The sequence below is a fragment of the Cyphellophora europaea genome (genome assembly GCF_000365145.1).
Source record: "Cyphellophora europaea CBS 101466 unplaced genomic scaffold supercont1.11, whole genome shotgun sequence".
Classification (NCBI taxonomy): Eukaryota; Fungi; Ascomycota; class Eurotiomycetes; order Chaetothyriales; family Cyphellophoraceae; genus Cyphellophora; species Cyphellophora europaea.
In genome coordinates this window covers 696,788-715,376 of record NW_008481799.1, presented here as the reverse complement: position 1 = coordinate 715,376, position 18,589 = coordinate 696,788, and the positions used below count along the sequence as shown (strand labels likewise).

General features: G+C 54.3%; 6 protein-coding genes across 6 annotated transcripts; 3 read left to right on the top strand and 3 right to left on the bottom strand.

The window, feature by feature from the left end:
- Positions 1-360: 360 nt before the first annotated feature.
- Positions 361-858, top strand: HMPREF1541_09940 (uncharacterized protein; the record flags this gene model as incomplete). Its single annotated transcript, XM_008714612.1, has 1 exon — positions 361-858. One exon carries the CDS (start codon positions 361-363, stop codon positions 856-858), a length of 498 nt encoding a protein of 165 aa, XP_008712834.1.
- Positions 859-2,116: 1,258 nt separating this feature from the next.
- HMPREF1541_09939 (60S ribosomal protein L3) lies at positions 2,117-3,214 on the bottom strand (the record flags this gene model as incomplete). Its single annotated transcript, XM_008714611.1, has 2 exons — positions 2,117-3,046; positions 3,104-3,214. 2 exons carry the CDS (start codon positions 3,212-3,214, stop codon positions 2,117-2,119), a joined length of 1,041 nt encoding a protein of 346 aa, XP_008712833.1.
- Positions 3,215-3,964: 750 nt separating this feature from the next.
- HMPREF1541_09938 (uncharacterized protein) lies at positions 3,965-6,644 on the bottom strand (the record flags this gene model as incomplete). Its single annotated transcript, XM_008714610.1, has 7 exons — positions 3,965-5,269; positions 5,322-5,566; positions 5,617-5,773; positions 5,822-5,914; positions 5,962-6,141; positions 6,194-6,480; positions 6,527-6,644. 7 exons carry the CDS (start codon positions 6,642-6,644, stop codon positions 3,965-3,967), a joined length of 2,385 nt encoding a protein of 794 aa, XP_008712832.1.
- Positions 6,645-10,381: 3,737 nt separating this feature from the next.
- HMPREF1541_09937 (uncharacterized protein) lies at positions 10,382-11,314 on the top strand (the record flags this gene model as incomplete). Its single annotated transcript, XM_008714609.1, has 2 exons — positions 10,382-10,840; positions 10,886-11,314. 2 exons carry the CDS (start codon positions 10,382-10,384, stop codon positions 11,312-11,314), a joined length of 888 nt encoding a protein of 295 aa, XP_008712831.1.
- Positions 11,315-14,581: 3,267 nt separating this feature from the next.
- On the bottom strand, positions 14,582-16,271 carry HMPREF1541_09936 (uncharacterized protein; the record flags this gene model as incomplete). The annotated part of the gene is made up of 2 exons (XM_008714608.1): positions 14,582-16,058; positions 16,108-16,271. The coding sequence occupies 2 exons, from the start codon at positions 16,269-16,271 to the stop codon at positions 14,582-14,584; spliced, it is 1,641 nt and encodes a 546-aa protein (XP_008712830.1).
- Positions 16,272-17,751: 1,480 nt separating this feature from the next.
- HMPREF1541_09935 (uncharacterized protein) lies at positions 17,752-18,579 on the top strand (the record flags this gene model as incomplete). Its single annotated transcript, XM_008714607.1, has 1 exon — positions 17,752-18,579. The coding sequence occupies one exon, from the start codon at positions 17,752-17,754 to the stop codon at positions 18,577-18,579; it is 828 nt and encodes a 275-aa protein (XP_008712829.1).
- Positions 18,580-18,589: the final 10 nt, after the last annotated feature.

Below are 18,589 nucleotides of genomic sequence, written 5' to 3'. Positions count from 1 at the left end.
ACAGCCTCATTCGAACATTCTGTACCCATAAACGTAACTTCGTTCTAGGCAGAGCTTCTTGGGTTCTGCGAGATTCTTGAACTCCGAACTCCTGTGTCAAGCAGTGGCTGAAGGCGTGTGCTTGGACCGCCGTAGCAAGCAGAAGATTACGTCACAGGCAAAAGTCACTACCACGACGCGCTTACGAGTCTCGCTGCTTCAAAGCAGATGCTGTACTTATCTGCCAGAGCCTTGAATCAATTGAGATCTTCAAGACGCAACCGCGTCGTTACCTCACTGTGCAGCCTCGCAAATCCAACCGGTAGATGTAGAGTTGCTCTCTCAAGACATCTTCCCAGATACGCCGCATTTTCACGCACCATGGCCGACGACACATCGTACATGTCCTTTCTAAACAAAGCCAATGCTTACGAGCCCAAATCAGCAGTTCAAGAGACCACATCAACCTCTCAAGGCCGGTCCAAATTCGACCCCACCAGCACAGGTTCTGCCTCAGCCGCACCAAAAGCAATCGCAGAACTACTCTCCTCAACACAACCTCACTACACCTCGGAGACAGATGCCCCCTTCGAGCCCTTCTTTGCACCCTACTCCGGCAAGAGCCTGCCATCTGCGGCTGACTTCGTAAAGTCTCTGGGAACGACCGGCTCCAGCGACATAGAGGAGCTCACCGCGGATGACTTCAATCCAAAAGGCCAGTATAGCAATGTCATTGACGCTGTGAAAGCTTCCGGTGATGGAAACATCAAGGTCTATCGACTAGAGGTCAGCAGCACGAGGGCGGTGTATTTCATTGTCACTCTCGCCGAGGGAGAGTCCAAGCTGGTGGGACTTAAGGTGGAAAGTGTCGAGAGCTAAAGTCCTAATGTCTATCTACAATCCGTGTTTGGTTAACGATCACACAAACGCATGAACTAGGGCGCTCCGCCTCTGTCGATACACAATCTAAGGTTCCCCACATTCATGACGCGAATGGCACTGCCAAAGCGATGACCCTAGATGGGCGGGATCTTTCAGTTCGTCATACTGCTCGCTGTGTAGGTCGACGCCTTCTACGACACGCTGGCAAAGCAAACTGAAGGCCAATTCGATACCATTCTACCTGCTTCAGCCAGTCACTGACCCGTTATGCCTGAAACATCTTCCCTCTAGACCCCCTCTTCTCTGCCCATAATCTAACACCCTGTAACAACAACGATGGTTTCCGGCGAGTGGGCACTCGCCGCGTCGGCTCTCCCAGAGCATTTCGTACCCCTCCTCCGCATGCTGCAATGTACAGCCCAAATCATCTTTTGGTCCCAGTACGATGCTGGACATGCAGCGGTGCTTGGGCAGTTCCGTGAAGAATGGCTTTGGGAAGAAAATGACGGGGCGGGAGGCATGCATCCTTCACCGAACGACTCCATGTATCCATGTCATCTACGGTCAAGCGAAGAGAGCTAAGAATCAGCAAGGAACTTTGCATAAAGCTTGCTCTAGACCTACAGTACTCACTATGATAACCACTTTGCAGAAGTACTTGCTCGCGGGTCATTCTTGTCGCATAAAACTCCTAACAGCGTCCGAATGCTCCGTTGATATGTGCCCCAGCAAACAACATAGCCAGGCCCTGACTCATACACACCCGCCTTCGGATTCCTTTGCGTGGGGTCACACTTTGCTTCTATTAGTACCGACGACGGCAGGCAAGGCCGGCCCAACCCAAAGATCAGCCTTGATTACATCTCGAATCAGAACGCGCGCGGTAGAAAAGCAGCGGCTCGGTAGCGAGAGACAGAACGGTCCAAAGAGCGCATGTCCCCGCGAAGATATACATGGTTTTCACATATTTTGACAAACAAGATTCATGACTGAAGATTGGGTATTGTTTTTCATTGCTCTTCGTGGTATGCTACCTTCTCCCCATCGTGCATGAGACGTCAAAGCAGCAGCACCGGCAATGACACGTTGGCTCGTTTCATTTCGTCAACGAAATGGAAAAGGGAAACCAACGCAAAGAAAGATGCCATCATCCCCAGACACCGTGCATCAATACTTTTCGTGCGCGAAGAGCCTCATACCTCATTCGGCCCCTCCAACACCCATGACATCAGTCTATCAATAGCACACCTCACGCTCACGAGGCAGCGACGAGATCCTTCTTGAGCGTACCCAAGAACTGCCGCTTCTCGGCGGGAGTCTGGTAGGCACCATGACCGAACTTGCTGCTGGTGTCGATCCACTTGAGCTCGACCTTCTCGAGAGCCTTGCGGCTGGTGTGGTGGTACATGCTCTTGCGGAGGGTCATGACTCGCTTCTTCACGCCCGGCGTGCTGCCCTTAAGCATGATGTAATCGTTCTTGACCTCGCCATACTTGACGAAGCCGCCCATGGGGGTGATGGTCTTGGGCACGACGTCGAACTCGGTGGCGGCGTTCTTCTCATCGGTACCCTTGCCGATGCGGTACACCTTGTGGTTGACAGAAGTGCGGTGGTGGTAACCGTCCTGACCAGCACGGGCAACGGTCCACTGGACGTGAGACGGATGCCAGGCACCAATACAGGCAACCTTGCGCAGACCCTTGTGCGTCTTGCGCGGTAGCTTCTTGGTACCCCATCGCGAGGTGACGCCCGAGAACCCGTGCCCCTTGGTGACGGCAATGACATCGATCATCTCATCTTGCTCGAAGATGGTGTCGATCTCGATTGGCTTCTCGAAGAGACCGTGGCCGAAACTGACCTTGTCCTCGATGGAGCCACCGTTGATCTGAATCTCCATGAGATGTGCCTTCTTCTGCTTCAGAGGTGTAGAGCGGATCTGGGTGTGGGCAAGCACGCGCACAACAGTGCAGTATTTCTTGATGCGCTCGAGCTCGCGGGTGATGCTGGCGCCAGAGCTCTCGGAGTGCTTCTTGGCGTACTTGGTGAAAGCCTTCTTCTTGGACTTGTACCAGTTCTTGTAGAAGCGGCGCTTGAGCTCATCTGACAGGTGCTCAGCCCAGACGGTCGTCAGGGAGCGCAGGCCACGCGGAGTCTCAATGTAACCGACGAGACCGACGGCGATCAGCTATTGGATGCGTTAAAAATTTGTCAGGAGAGAGATTGAGTGGACCTTGCAACGTACAGGAGGGGTCTCGATGACAGTGACAGCCTCAACGACCTCTTTCTTGTGCATCTTCGCACCAGGGCGGTCAAGGTCGCGCACAATGGTGGTCATGCCGGCCTTGTAGCCCATGGTAGCGGTCAGGTGCACTGGCTTCTTTGGGTCATCCTTGGGAAAGCTGGGAATGTTTCAGCTTCGACTCTTGAAGAATCATGACTTAGAAGACCAACCTCTTGACTTTTCCACGGTGTCTGGAAGCTCTCTTCCGGGGCAGGAAGGCGAGCGAGCCTGATATTGTCAGTTTGTGATCATGCCATGCTTTTTTTGCGGTGGATTTTACCGTGTCGCGGCGCTTCGAACTTGCGGTGGGACCTGAGAACACGTATCAGTATCAGTCTGTGAGGTGAATCAATGCCAACTTACATCTTGTTGGTGGCGGCAAGATGCTATTGCGTTGTCGAAGAGGGAGGAAAGAAAATGTCTGCAGTCGAGGCCAGGAAAGCGGATTGAGTGTGCGCAACCCACTTTAGAAATCTTGGCGCTAGCTAAGCCGATAAGGATTTAAGGCTCGGCTAACTCCGAGACGTTGGCCAAGCGAATTTGCAGCTTAGTGCAGTGCGCTATCTGCGAGGAATAATACGATGCAGCACGAGGACAGCACTGCTCACTGACCAGGTATTATCAACAACGTGTATCTTCGTATCCTAATAAGTAGCGGCAAGCTCGTATCTCATGTGAGTGCCCGGCACCGGCCGGACCATGCACGCGAATCAACGTTTTCCAACCCATGCCACATCGTTTGGCATAACAATGCCGCGCAGGCTAAAAAATTCTAGCCCGCCAAAATAGCTCGAACATGTAGTAAATATTGAAAGGAGTGTCTTAGGCAGTCACCTCTTGCTTAGGCACGCCGTTAGACGGTGCGCCCTGGACAGGGCTATTTTTCGTAGCGGTGCCCGGAGCAGTCCCGCTGCCTCCCCTCTTATCATCTTCGCTGTTGTTATCGTAGTCTTCATCGACGTCCATTTTTCGTGCCGCAGGCTCAACGTTCTCCTTGAGCTCCTCTTGAGGGGCTTCGGCCGAGGGCTGAATGGGTGGCACCTGGGGAGCCAAGCTGTACGGGTGATGTGCCGCTTCGGACGGATGGTAATTCTCGTTCGCCCTACGCTCGTTTTCCCGTCGCGCCTCAGATGAGCTGCGACGGAAGTGGCTGCCAGGGGTAGGATTGCGATTGGGCGGACTGCCATGGTGAGGTGGCTCGTCTAGGCGAGCCCGGCTTTCCTCATTTGCAATTTTCTTCGATGGCCCAACATCAGCTTCCCACTCTCGAGCTCGCTTCATGGCTGAAGGTGGCCTGTTCTCTTCACGAGGGGTCTCAGCAGTCTGCGGAAGAGGCTGTGGAGCCGAGCTGACGCTATTCGCAATGCTGGGGAACGACTGACCACCAGGATACTGAGATTGTTGGAAGCCGCCAGTTGGTGGAGAGTTTACACGGTCATCGCGAATTGGCCGAATTTCGCTGGGTGGGCTGAAGGGACGACCGTATGGGGGCAGTGTGTTGGAAGCAGACGCGCTGTTAGCATGAGGTCCCGGTCCGCCATTCAGTGTTGGGGACGGCCGAACGTTGTTGAATGCTGGTGCCCGATCTTGCAAATTGAGTTGGGGCAAGGTTTGCGAGCCTGGGAAACCCGAAGGTCCAGCGGACTGCATCTTCGGTGACGGTGACTGTTTGCGAACAGGCCCAGGGCCTGGAGTGTGTCGAGAAGGCTCCGGGAAGCCACGAGGTGGCTCTTGTCTCGGAGATGGAGCGCGCATTGGCGGAGCACGCATGCCCTCACGGTTCTCAAAGCCATTCTGCTGGCTCGCTGGACCATTGGGCTGGTTGACTTGAGGTATGCCTCGAGTCCACTCACTGACTCGAGCGGCGTCCACTGGGGGCGGAGGCTGATGTTGGCTCTGACCACTGGGTCCGCCCCAACCCGGATTTGGTGGAACGCCGACGCCGGTTTGATAAGCTTGGGGATGAACATCCTGGGGAGCGGGCGCATTATGCTGGTTGCCGGCAGCTCCGCCACCACTCCTCAGAAGCTGGAGACGAGCCTTGATGTGGGCATTGCCTGGGTCTAGTTCTGCAGCTCGAGCGTACGCGTCAAGAGCGTCGGCGGTTTGATTATTGCAGCTTTCGTACTGAGACAGGGTTAGCATCCCTAGATCAGTTCAAGCGCAGCAAAGTACCTACCAGAGTACCGAGATCGTACCAAACCTCGGAGATGTAAGGGTTAAGACGAATGGCGCGGGAATACGCGTCCAGTGCATCGCGATACTGATTGATCTGATAATATAGCACACCGATAGAGCACCAGAAAGTAGGGTTGCGACCATCACGATACACCGCTTGTTGGTAGGCTTCGTACGCCTTAGGGAACTTCTGCTGAGCCATGTAGCAGCGGCCCAGCAGATACCAGCTTTGAGCATCTTGGTTATCTGAAGACGGGGTCAGCCATGAGTCTTCCAATGGAGCTTTGCGAGCTTACCCGACCCGACGGACTTTTCTAGGTATTCAATGGCTTGCTCTTGGCTGGCATAGGAGTTGCTCTGCTGATGGTGAAGCCAACCAAGCTGCTGAAGGACCTTGGCATGCTTAGGGTCGCGATCTAGGACACGACGATACGCAGCTTTAGCGCTTTCGAACTAAAGCGACGTCAATGGTGAGAACATGGTAAGGGACGGGAGACAAACGTCTTTCTGCTGCTCATGAACATGACCGATCTGGAACCAGATGTCTTCCTCGTTAAGGGGCCGAGGTGGGTCCGACACGATGTACTTGAAGCACTGGCGACGGTTAGTATCATGCAATAGGCGTTCGGCGCATGACTTACTTCGAGACTCTGCTGGAACTTGCTCTGCTGCTTGTAGATAATACCTAGCCTGAAGTAGATCTCGTTGGCCTTCTCGAAGCCAGGCTCCATGCGCATAACTTGCGAGAAGGCTTCCTCGGCGTGTTCCAGAGAGCCGTATCTGTCGTACAATATACCTATACCGTACCAGAGTTTGGGTTCCTGAAAGGACGTTTAGTACAAGTCCAACTAGAGTCGGATAGTGGAAGCCCACCTTTGGATCTGGCAGATAGTAAAGAGCCTGTTGATAAGCAGTGTATGCGTCTTGCAAATTGTCCATCATCAGATGGCAGTGGCCAAGGTTGCCCCATGCCTCTCCGTTCGCTGGCTCCATCTTGATGATGTTCTTGAGATACTCCATGGCCTCGGGATACTTTTCCTTTGTGCGCAATATACAAGAGATGGCATTCAGCGTCTGGGTGGAGTACATGTTGTGCCGCAGTGCTTGTTCGTAGGCGAACAGGGCATCATCGAGCTGGTTCATCAATTCGTTCAGGGTGCCTAAAAAAGTCAGCGACGTACTTGAACTGCGGGCAGAGGTGTTTACCGATCCGCTGCCAGGTTGATTCATTCAGCTGGGCCAACAGGCGCTGGCGCTGAAGATGTGCGTCGACGGGAGCAGCACCGCCGACATGCGCGTATGGACCACCCGGTTGGAGGGCCATGACTGCAGCTGGAGACGAGTGCGGAATAAGGGACATGCCAGTAAGCGACGAGGTGGCAGTAATTCGCGACCAGCTGACCTGCGTGCCTTCGATGAGGACCAGGTACTAATTGAGGGCGATGCCGAATCCAAAATGCCGCCCGACAACACTCCACTGGAACGTAGTAGACCCGTGGGGATCGTGAGGAAATAGTTCTGCTCGAGCAGGAAGCTGCACGAAGGCTCCAGCGGAGCAGATGTTTGCGCGCCCTCCTTCTCGACACCACACGTGAGGCTGGGTCAATGCCAAAGAATAACCTCGGCAATGAGGGGTGTAGAGCTCTTATGGGTAATAATCGTACTCCGAGATGTGTGGACACAAACAATGATGGAAGCAAAGGATGAGGTGCGGGCTAGGAAGCACTGTCAGAGCAGGAAGAGCAGCGGATGACAGACTCAAGGAGGAGGGCGATTCGTCCTCCCGTTTCTCGTTCGATTTTGACGCTAGTGATAGGGTTGAATCAGACATCCATCTGGTCCAAGCATGGATGCTCGTAACCCGTGGGCCAGGGTGGCTGACTTGTGACCGGCTCGATAGGTGGGGCCGACCACGCCTGCCAACGCCAGACTTAAACCAAAAGTGGCACCCTGGGAGACGACGCGATCTCCGTACTGGATGATAGTCGATTCGGTAGGGAAATAAGCATTTAAGGTGATGTCGAACGAACGGGTCTAAGCAACAAATGTGACGTCCCCATTCCGGGTGGCTCCAGCCAGGGGCAGGCGCGGCTGACTTTACAACGTGCAGCCGCCTCCCATAGGCTTGGCTATGCCGGCGCCTGCGCATGGGCTGCAAATGCATTGCCTTCATTACAACGACGCGCCCCCACCAGGCTGTTCTTTCGGCCATTCTCGCCTTCCAATCATGGCCGGACGCTGCTCAGGCCAGGGCCCTTCACGAGGCTTCTTTTCCTTCGTCTCGCTCTTCCTAGCCGGCCACCCAATCATGCATAATCACCGCGCTCCATCCCGCACGCCCAAATAGCAAAAGACTGGACCCCCCCTGCGCTGTGGACCTCCCTCCAAGTGTGTCCTGGTTTGGCCCATTTTCATTTCCCGGCTGCCCCACAGACTTGACACGAGCGTTGCAGGGGCATGCCTGGGCCACAACTTTGTGGGCTTGCTTGTATCGCCTTGATCTCAAGGCCATGTCTCCGTAAGCGAAACAATTGCCCGCCCCAGCAGCCTATCGCTTCTGGTATCGGCAGAAGCTGCCTACCACTGAGGAGGTGATCAGCCCATCCCTTCGAACCGAAGATTAGATGCGCATCTCGGGCCTTAACCCCTCCCAGCGCCCGGGGCCACTTTAATCGCACCGTTGCCTTACCCGCGTGGCTGGCACGGGCGCATCATCTCGGTGTACAAATCGGGCAAGCTCCGCCCGCAGCCTGCTAAGATACGATGTGCAGTTGCACTTCCACGGTTTTTCGATAGCCACCAACAAGCAAGTTCTTTCACAGATACCCTAGGTCCCCTCTCGAGGCTCGTATTTGGTTGCTAAAAGCGTTTTCAGTCGTTTATAGACCAATCTTCAATGGCAGCGGACAGAAAAATAATAAAATACCTTGGCTGTCAAAGGAATGTGGAAGCTGCGTGCCAACGTACGCGATTAGCCTGATCGCACAAGGTAAATCCTGCACAAGACGTGCAAGCTCTGAACTACGGTACCCAACGATACTTGAAGCTCATATTCTCCCTAGGCTGAGTCGCTCACTGCAAGTGAAACCCAGAAAGATACCAGAGAGTGTTGAAGCAATAGCTTTGCTTGGGCAGCCCGGCGTGATTTCAAAGTCCAGCCATGTGCGTTGGGAACCACAAGCCACAGATCGCGGCACATGTACGCAGTAGGAATGCGTGTTGAATCCACCGCCATGGACAGACAGGGTCCGTGCGTAGGTGAGTGCGAACAGGAATGTTGTACTAGTAGCGTCCGAGTCTGAACTGAAATCGGACGGCTGCTGCACTTGTGGAACACGGAAAGCCACCGTCGTACGTGCTCGGGGTACCATGATTTGGAACTGCGTCAACACCTCTTGACCACTTCCCAAAGTCCAGGACCCTGCGAGCAAACTGAGCTAAGATATCGAGACACTGGTGGTTCCGCCAGTACAGAGAGTATCGCGGCGAGAGCAATGGCAACAGACAACGGGAAGCGCCTACCCTCCCTGGACTGAACGGTCTCATGTGCACTCGAAAGCTTGTAGATATGCACTCATCCGGATCATCAGCAACAAACAAGAAAGGACTCACCTGATATCATGGACCAAGCTGCAGAGTTACCGGCAGCAACAGACTCAAGGGCGCAGCGTCTGAGACGAGTTGCACTGCAGCATGTCGTGCCCGTAGTACTTATGGCAGTGACGCAGTCTCCGAATCTTCGTGACGTTGGACTGATGAGCACACACTCTCGGCGGTGACACTGCCGATCCTGAAACGCGATCGACTGCGATCAAGCCCCGTCGCAAGCGAGGATAACTGCGCAAGTAGCATGAAGGGGAAGCATTCATCCAAAGGCAAGGACCTGGACATGTGCTTAAATAATTGTCTATAATGACGGAATTGTAGCCGGCGCCCAAGTCTCAATCATGGCAGCAGAGTGCCGAAAACCAGGAAGCTAAGAAGACAACTGTGGATGCCGCATCACCTTTCAACGTCAGCTCCAGAGTTCCAAGGCTGGCTGCCCATAGCCAAGAAATTGGCTCGAGAGGAGGTTTCCGGGCAGCATCCGGCTCAAGGACAAGGCCCAGAAAGTTAGAATGGCCGCTGATGCCAGCGTCCGTGTCTTCCGAGTCAAATAGCGAAAATTAGCGACGGTCGAGAAGTCCAAGGGAGGCGCAGGGCTCTAAGGGTGGATTTTCCGGGGCATGGCGTGCTTCTACCCAGTGCAGCAGCCTGATGACCAGATCTCCGAAGCGCCCCGGGTGACAGCTTGACAATCACACAAGCCGCGTTTCAATACGAGGGAACCATTGCAGAAAGCGGCGAGCAATGCATTGCTACTTGAAGGATTTGCATTAGTGTACAAGGAATGATAGCTAACAGTTTTGTGCTGTACTGTGTCGATCCAAAAATCAAGGTCAACGGTGCCTGGGGAACAATGGAGCATCGCCCGTAATTCTCAAGCCCGGGGGGCAAAAGGCGTAGGCAGTTGGGTCCGAACAGCGGCGCAACAAGTTGGCTTGTCTGGGCTCTTCTCTGGGAGCGGGGCTGTCGAGACGCTCGTCCCCGGCCCTGAGTGGCCCGTCATGAAACCTCAGCCAAGAATTGACACATGGTCGCGTCGCCTACAATACGATTCTTTTTCCTTTCGCAATGGTCAAGAAGACGCGCCCAAAGCCGCGCGACAAGTAGAGAAGCCACAGCGGACAACACCCGACATTCCATTCCCTCTCGGGGGCCCTCCAGAGCAGATTTCCTCTGCTACGCACCAAGCCGCCAAGGCCAGAGACGTTCCGCCCAGAACGGCCAAGGCAATGCCATGGATACCAAGAGTCGACTCCTCTTCACGGGCTGTCGCTCGCCTCTATCCTCATATAATCATGTCGTCCTACGCCCTTGTGACCCTGATGTGTCGCTCCCACACCTCAGGACCCTTTCCAGCAGCATCGAATACCCTATCCGCCAGTCTGAAGCTACCACGACCTCGCGTATGACGCTGGGAACACAGCTTAGACCTTCACCCGGCTGCCATTGCCGATCATGCGCGAGCCGAATCCTCCTCCGGGCATGAGCCATTCTCCCGCCTACTACGAACATACCAGATCCTCCAATAGTTCCTTTACGGCTCCTAGAGACCAGCTTTCACCGCGGAGACCACCCCATGCCTACCTCGGCAGCAATCAAGAGCATCTGCCCAACGCAGACCACGTCAAGACCTCCATATCCAGTGCTACGTCAGGCTCGACGGATGCTACAGACCCAAGAAATCACAATCCCGCTCGGCCTTACCAATACGGCCCGGCGGCGGAGAGAGGTCATGCGCAGGATCGACGTGGCCGACATTCGCAGTTAAGCCCTGCTGCTTCGCATCGAGTGTCCAACAGCGCCCACGGCCACAGAGAAATGGTGCAAGCGCCTCCTCCAACGGTCATCAGGTACATCCAAGAAGATGGGGACGATGAAGAGGAAGAGAAGCCTGACCATGCCATTTGGATTCTGGTACGAGACCGAAGCTTAACTCTCGATGTTGCTAACCTTTGCCAGTTCTGGATGTCATGTCTCGACCCGTTGTTCAGCCTCTTCAGCTGTCTCTTCACCATCTTCACATTGTTGGCCTTGGTCGCTTGCTCGCCTGTGCGGTTATGCAAACCGGACTGGTCCTTCAGTCTCTCATTGATTCGGACCATTTGTCCGCTGTATCGCAAACATCTACAACTATTATATGCGTCATCCGTCGACAACGCTCATAACTTCGAGTTCAGTCCGATGAAGCTTATTGCGATTCACGCCACGGCACCATTGCTCAGCATATGCTTTGCCTTTTTCTCTTGGATCGCCGCAGTCTTTTGGCTGTTCGCGATTACCATGGGCAACCCGGACGGCACCGAGAAGCGAGACGATGGACGTGCGACTGTACTCATGGCGAGAAACCGGTGGGAGAGGTACTTGCTTCTTGCGCTACGGCGGCGATGATTCTGCCCGCAATGTATTTGCACACTACGATTGGAACGAGTCGATGCTTTTTTAGCGATTGGATATCCCATCACGTTTGGGGCTCAGGGACGAGCCTTGGTGTGAACATTAGTATGGAGTTCAGGTTGCTGGTAATCCCAGCAGGGTTGTCGTTTTTGCATGGCGTATGAACCGCCCATAGTGGCTGAATTGGCGCAGATAACAGCATTGCCTGGTGTTGGACACGGGTAGACCGCTTCTCTACCAGTCTGGTGGTCACTTTTCGTCTCTACAGACCAGAGACATGCACATGGAAAGATACAGTTGACCACATCTTCATCTCTGCCAGTATTCGACTCTACTATCCTCTTGACTTGCAATTGTGGAACTTTGCGTATCGAAATATCGTATCGTATCTTTTACGAGCGATAGACTTTAGCATCTACCCCGGAACAAGCCAGCGTTTCTCGAAGTCTGACAATCACTGCCGAGATAATACAGTATGCATTATAGTTTTGCACATATCTGCTCGTCTCCTCAACAAGCCCAAGTATGCCAGATTTCATCAACGTTAAACTCCGCCGGTACATATTCCATCATGAATCGAGCTACCAAGGAATGGCAGACTGCTTATGATCTGCCGTGATCTCCGCTACACTTGCACTTTTCCTCCCGACCATAAGTCATGACACACCCTGCGGCGCAACAAGTTGCTCATGATCCATCAAAAAGACCGGGCCTGCGGAGCCAGAACCTCCATCCTCGGGCCGTCCAGCCACCTCGCAGCATTCCGATCATCGAAAGATCTGTGCTTCAACCATTTGGTTCATTTTCGCAATGACCTAATCCGTTTCCGCCACCCGGCAACCGCGCATCAGCTGCCCCCTTCGGTTCTTCGGGCCAAAAATCACTGCCAGACCAGAGCGGAAGTCGGCATCTTCATCCCCCCGCCAAGTCACTTAACGAAAATCCAGAATGCTCTGAAGGTGCTCGGCTTTCTCTGACGTGCTGACCCTTTCTCTTGGAAGTACTCCGTATTTGTCTTTGCCCAGACTAGGTGCAGAGCGGTAAGACGGATCTTCCTGGAGCTTGCCTTTCCGCTGGCTCGCTTCCTCGTGCCCCCCGGAGGATGGCCGCAGGATTTGCGCGCTCCGCACCTACCCTAGTCATGGAGGGGAGGAATTCCTGATACTGAATGCTCGTGCCTGAGTGGTGGTTCCATTGATCGACACCACTACTCCGTACTTCCGCAGCTTTTGCTGTCTGTTGCTCGCTCTGAGGCTCGTGCGCCAACGGGTGTTCAGAATTATGCTGATCGTGCAGTCGCATCACTTGCGACACATGCGCAGACGGTAGGTGTTGAGGCCCTCGGTGCTGCTCGGCTTAGGCTGTTGGCATGTCGCGACCTGGCAGACTTCCCGCTGCACGTCTATACGCACGCGTTGATGCCTGGTCACTAAAGCATGGGACGCTCTGGGATGGCGGTAGCAACTCAAGGACGCTGTGGATCATCCTTCCCCAGTACACGCCGGTCGTCCTTGTATACTCTACAGCCTAGCCGTCAAGACTTCGCTGCCGAAGAAGTGCCTTGGCCAGGGGACTTCACATGATCATCACGATGAACTTCCAGAAATCCGAGCCAGCTTCCGCTTTCCGAACGATCGTCCCATTCCATAAGAGCAAAAGCCCTCCTCCAATTTAGCAACCTGTTCAACCAGAGGCAAAGACACACCTTGATCTTAGATCGCAGCAGGCCAGCCTGTACCAACAATCCCATCAATATAACTGGTAACCATCAAGCGTACCACCCCGAAGCTGCGACCGACAAGCAGATGAACTCGATTCTTTGCCTTCAGCATGACTTGCGGGACGCAGGCGGACAACCCTCCTCCACCGGCAAGCCTCTGCCGTGAGAGTTGTGCGCTGGCGTCAACTAATACTTGGCCATGGTATGCGCTCAGACGGGACTAGTAGTACAGTACGCTGAGCTCCACCCCTCCCCTCCGGGTGCTTGGTCCACGGTGACCTTTACGTACGGGACTCGTTAGTGCGCTGAACGAAGGCGTTACCGTGAGTTGCTCTGAAAATGCAGGACACGGCGGGCTTGAACAGTCCCAGAATGCCGAAACAGACCGCCCGCCCCGTCCGCCCGCCTGATCGGGCCTGTCTTCTTCAAGTACCTGCAGTTCTAGGAAGTTGTGGTGCGCTTTGATGCTTCTACGCTGACCATGGCTACTGATACACAGCGTGCAAGCAAACACTATGAACAGTCTTCTCCATTCCCCCCCCCCCCCCCCCCCCCCCTCTCCGCTGGACGAAACTCCTCCTTTTCTACGGTGCCAGCCCAACTCAACCACGTTTTGTCCCCCCTTTGCCCTCCCTCCCTCACACCCCATTTCCACCCAAGGATCAGAGGCCAGCCAGCCAGTATTAGAGAAGGGTTCGTTCCCCTTATGTGACGAAGTGCTCAAAAACCCAGTTATCTACCGAAACAACCCTGGTTATAGTCGACGAACCTGGGTACTTACTACCTTTGCCACTCACACGCGGAAACAGCTCGGGTGTGTCTGTGCTGTAGGGCTGCTGCCCGCTCCGGGAGGCTGTCGATCTGCTACAAGGAAACGTCAGGGGGCCCTCTTGCAGACCTAGACGCTGGGCTGGACTCTGGACTGGTGGTTCATCGGTGAAAGGCCCTCACCAAGCCGCATCTTCATTCGCTATGCTACCCTATGCTTCCAGAATCCATCCTGACCGCCACGTGCGATCCGCCGGTCAGGCTTTCCTCGCCATACCATCCGCCGGTGGCGGGTGCGGCCTATCTTCCTTACTCTGCGACTCTCTTGGCCCACTGCTCTCCTCTCATGATCCTCTCACAGCAGCAAGCACGAAGCCTTGTCACTGTCTTCCTCCTGGCCAGGATCAATGTTGTCCTCCTATGGGTTTGCAGCGCCCATTTGGGTGCGGCGCTGCTCACTGTACTGTCGCCCTCAAAGTGGGCGCGCATCAGTGCTATAATTGTGAAATGAAGAAAATACGCAGTAAGGGGTATCCACAAGTGCCGGGCCGAAGAATGTCAATAGCTCGAATTGACATTCCGATGTCTGCGTCTCTTCAGACGACCTTGAAACATTCGACATCAAGAGGCGGCAAGTATGATATTATCGATATTAGGAGATGTCGTATTTCGTGGATATTGGGTATTGGGTATGGTATATCGGGTTCTGTTGTATGTTTTTCATCCCGGAACTCCTGGCTAATCAGATTCGTCGTAAGGTCCAGAGGCACGGCCTATGCCGTAGGCGGACCGCCTGAGCCACTTTCGGTGGAAGTGTCGCCTTCGACCGTCTTCCTCCAGGCCTCTGGTAAACAGACGCAGACAAGTGGAAAGGCTTTGATCTCCCCAGGTGGCGTTGGCGAATCCTCTCGCCTCGAGCCGTTCGAAACACCAGAGTCTCGCTGAGCTTTGTGCTTACCCTCGAAGTCTTCGGCTCGGTCGGAGATACGGACACCCGTTGCCCAGCCATCATCCCATATGCCAACGACTTTTAGCATATCACCACGCTCCAATTCAAACTCGTCGCCAGCCCTTGGCTGATAAGCCCACAGGGTTGCGACTTTGTCGCCAGGGTGAATATCCTCGTTCGAGTAGTAGTCCTTGAAGAACGGAAGTTGTTCTGACTGACCACTAGCCATGCCTTCCGGAGAAGAAAAGTCGTTGCTCGAGGGAGAGCTGGCCTCTTTTGAGCCAGGCGAGTCATGTTTACGGGCCCCAATCATGCCCATGGCCTTCTCGTTTGAATCAGGGCTGTCGCCGTAACGGTCGGTGTTGGCTGTGTAGTTGCGTGGACCCTCATTGTCTTGCAGCGCCGACATGCGAGCAACGCGACCTCCTGGTAGTACTTCGTACCCTTGCTGGGAAGATGGAGGCGCAGGGTAAGTCGAAGCGGTGTTGCCACGTCGTTGAGGGGATGGTTGATTGAGCAGGCTGCCCTGTTTGCCGTCGCGGTTGCGCCTGCGCAGGAAAATGCAGCAGAAGATCAACGCCGCAAGCAAGAGGAGGAATCCAAGCACAGAGCCAATAACGATGCCAGCGATCTCTCCACCACTGAGCCCTCCACCTCCGCCGGCTCCACCATCATTGTCATTGTTGGATCCTGAGGTTGCAGTGCTGCTGGCAGTAGGGGAGCTGGTAGGAGTGGAGACGAGACCAGGAATGGATGAAAAGACCGGTAGCTCAACGTTCTCGCAGCGGCCTGTGGCATTGGAGGTCAAGCAGCAAGAATCGGTTCCATTCTCAGGGCTGCCGCGACAAAAGTTGCACAAGCCCATGAGGTTGCCCTGGAAGCCACACTCGTCGGGTTCGTTGTCTTCGCCGCTGATGCAGCTGCCTGAGATGGAGAGCGTGGGCAGATAACAGTCGGTAAAGTCGGCCCTCAACTGTTGGGCGTAATTACCGCTCCGGCCAGAGCAGAGCTCATTGCTTCCTACGATAGATTCCTCGCTCAGCGCAAAGTCGGCGCACGAGTCGGCGCACATAGGTGGTGCAGTTTCGTCTGTTAGGCTGCAGGCATCGCGCGAGTTCTGAATGATAGCATTGCAGAGGAAGGTGGTTGTATAGCGGGCGTAGTAGTCGGTGGTATTACTCAAGTTGATGTTATCGCATCCAAATAGATTCACATACTTGGACGATACGTAGCCCTGCGACACGTATCTAGCGAGCTCGCGGTCAAACTCTTCGACATTGGAGACGAAGGACAAGAACGGACTGCAAGAGTTGTTAGCTGTGGTACTGAGCTTCAGAAAGCTCGACTCACAAGAAGTCCTGCACTTGGCCAGTTGTCGACACAGAGCTGGAGTCAAAGCCTGCGCACTGTGAGGAGCCGGACAGGGAGACACAGCTCTGAGCCACCGTGGTAGATGCAAGAAGTGCAACGGCGGCGAGCGTCCGGGAGAGGCGCATTTGCCGCAAGGTAAACATGGTGTCAAGTGACCTAGACAGCAAAGACACCCAAAGCTCTTGTTGTCCGTTGTGTATCCAATATCATATCGACCTCATATCCAAATGGCTAGCGTTGTTCAGAGCTATTCGAGTTGTTGGAAGTCCTTCTGAAGCTCGCCAAACAGTCTGCGCGTGGGTGAGGCCAGGGACCAGCGGTCGCGTACACAGGATTAGAGGTTCAAGAGAGCGACAACAGGGTGAGAGGAACAGAATTAAGGGACAAACGAGTGACAGATGGTCGGAGAAAAAAAGACGAGTGAGGAACAGCTGGGTACGTAGAAGGCGTTCCCAGACGATTGAAGGTGTGGGAGAGAGGCGAGGCAGACGGCAGGAAGGCAAGGAAAGCGCCCAGAGGAACTGCGGCAAGTGTTGATTGGAACTGGAGCAACCGAGTCGAGATGGCAGGGAAGGCGATGGAGTCTACTTCGTCCGGATGTTCCTGTCGCTGGTCCCAAAGCGGTTGTGATACCACAGGCGTGGCGTCTTAGGCGTCGTACTAGGGCGGTCTTGGTTAAGGTCCGGCTGCCGCGGGGTTAACTCTGTGGGCGTGTTCATTGTTGACACTGATGTGTCTTGTGCAGATTGCGCCACAATAATATCAAGTCGCAGTGTCGATATAATCCTACAACGCCAGCTTCTGCACAGCTGATCTTGATGCCGTCCATTGTCCTCCCATCTTGCATTCGCACGGTGACAATTCTCCGATAGCTGGAGCCCTGTTGCAGTACCAAACCAATGGCAATTTCGCCAATCACTCGAAACAACTGACCACGGTGGGGACGGTCGGCGCCGGGAAATTGGCATAATCAATGTAGCGTGTGCGCCATCAAGTCTATCTTCGCCATCCACACCACTGACAGAGGACTGTTTCATCGCTTAAATCGAACCAGGCTGATGAATCTTTTCTCCGATGACCAGTTACAGCTTCCGACAACCACGTCTGCAGTGTTGTTGATACTCCATCTGAGACCGCTTCACTCGGTCGTGATGTTGGTCCAATCGTATGTAACTGCTGTACCGCGTAGATATGCAACGCCAGAAACAAGTCGCTTGTCATGTATCCGTACAATCGATTTGGTCTTCTGCCTGCAGGACATCAGAAAGAACGAACGAGTGGCAGATGAGAGCCGAAACGCCGTTGCCGCACCACCTCTTCCGGAATCAGAACGTCTGTCTTTCCGGCATCCAACCGAGCGCCATCGATCCTAATGCCAACTGATCGTGGAGCTACTCGTCCAGTCTTCTAGATGTCACTGCCTACAGCACTGAGCTGGGGAAAGTTGAAACGAGGCAATTGCTGCGTCTGCCGAGGCTGGGTAGGCAGGACCGGCAGCCTTGCTAGGCGTCACCTCTACCCAATCTGATCTAACGCTGGCTATTGGCCACTGATCTGCCTTTGCTCCTGCTATGAATGATAGACGCTTAGAGTCCCAATCCATCTCTTTCCCTATGACTCACCATGAAGTCCGCAGCCGACTCTTCACGGGATGCCTGTTCCGAGCCTGCCCACAAAAAACCGCGAAACGCCTTCACTGAGCTCATGGCCGCCAAACCCAGCTCCTCGCCTCTCCGGACAACGCGGCAGGTTCGTACAGACGAGCCTACCAATCTTCGTGATCCCAGGAACGGGCTATATGCGTATGTGAAGGATCCAAAGGCCTATCCCAAGCAAGTCGTGCGTTTCAATGATGACTTTGTCCTGATCCGCGACGCTTGGCCCAAGGCGATTGTTCATCTACTGCTTCTGCCAAGAAATCCCAGCAAATACGTGCTCCATCCCCATGAGGCCTTGAAAGACCCAGGGTTCCTGGCGCTCTGTCGGGCTGAAGCGGAGGACTGCAGAAAGCTCGCCGCATCTGAGCTTGCTCGGCAACTTCAGCAATACTCTGCCTCACAGCACAAGAGAACCGAGGCCATGCTTTCCGAAGATCCTCCTACGCCCGACCAACTGCCACCAGGACGTGATTACACCGCGGATATCAGAGTGGGCTTCCATGCTCATCCATCCATGAACCATCTACATCTTCACATAATTTCTCGAGACATGATGTCGCCATCAATGAAGCACCCTAAGCACTACAACTCGTTCAATACAGACTTCTTCTTGCCTCTGAATGACTTCCCCTTTGCCGAAGATGATGTCAGGAGGACGGTTGCCTACCAAAATGTCAGGATCGGCAAAGAACAAGATCTCATCTGCTGGCGATGCGACAAGAACTTTGGTCGCCAGTTCAAGAAGCTAAAAGAGCATCTTGATGAAGAATTTACTGAGTGGAAGAGCGAGTGATTGCACGCAC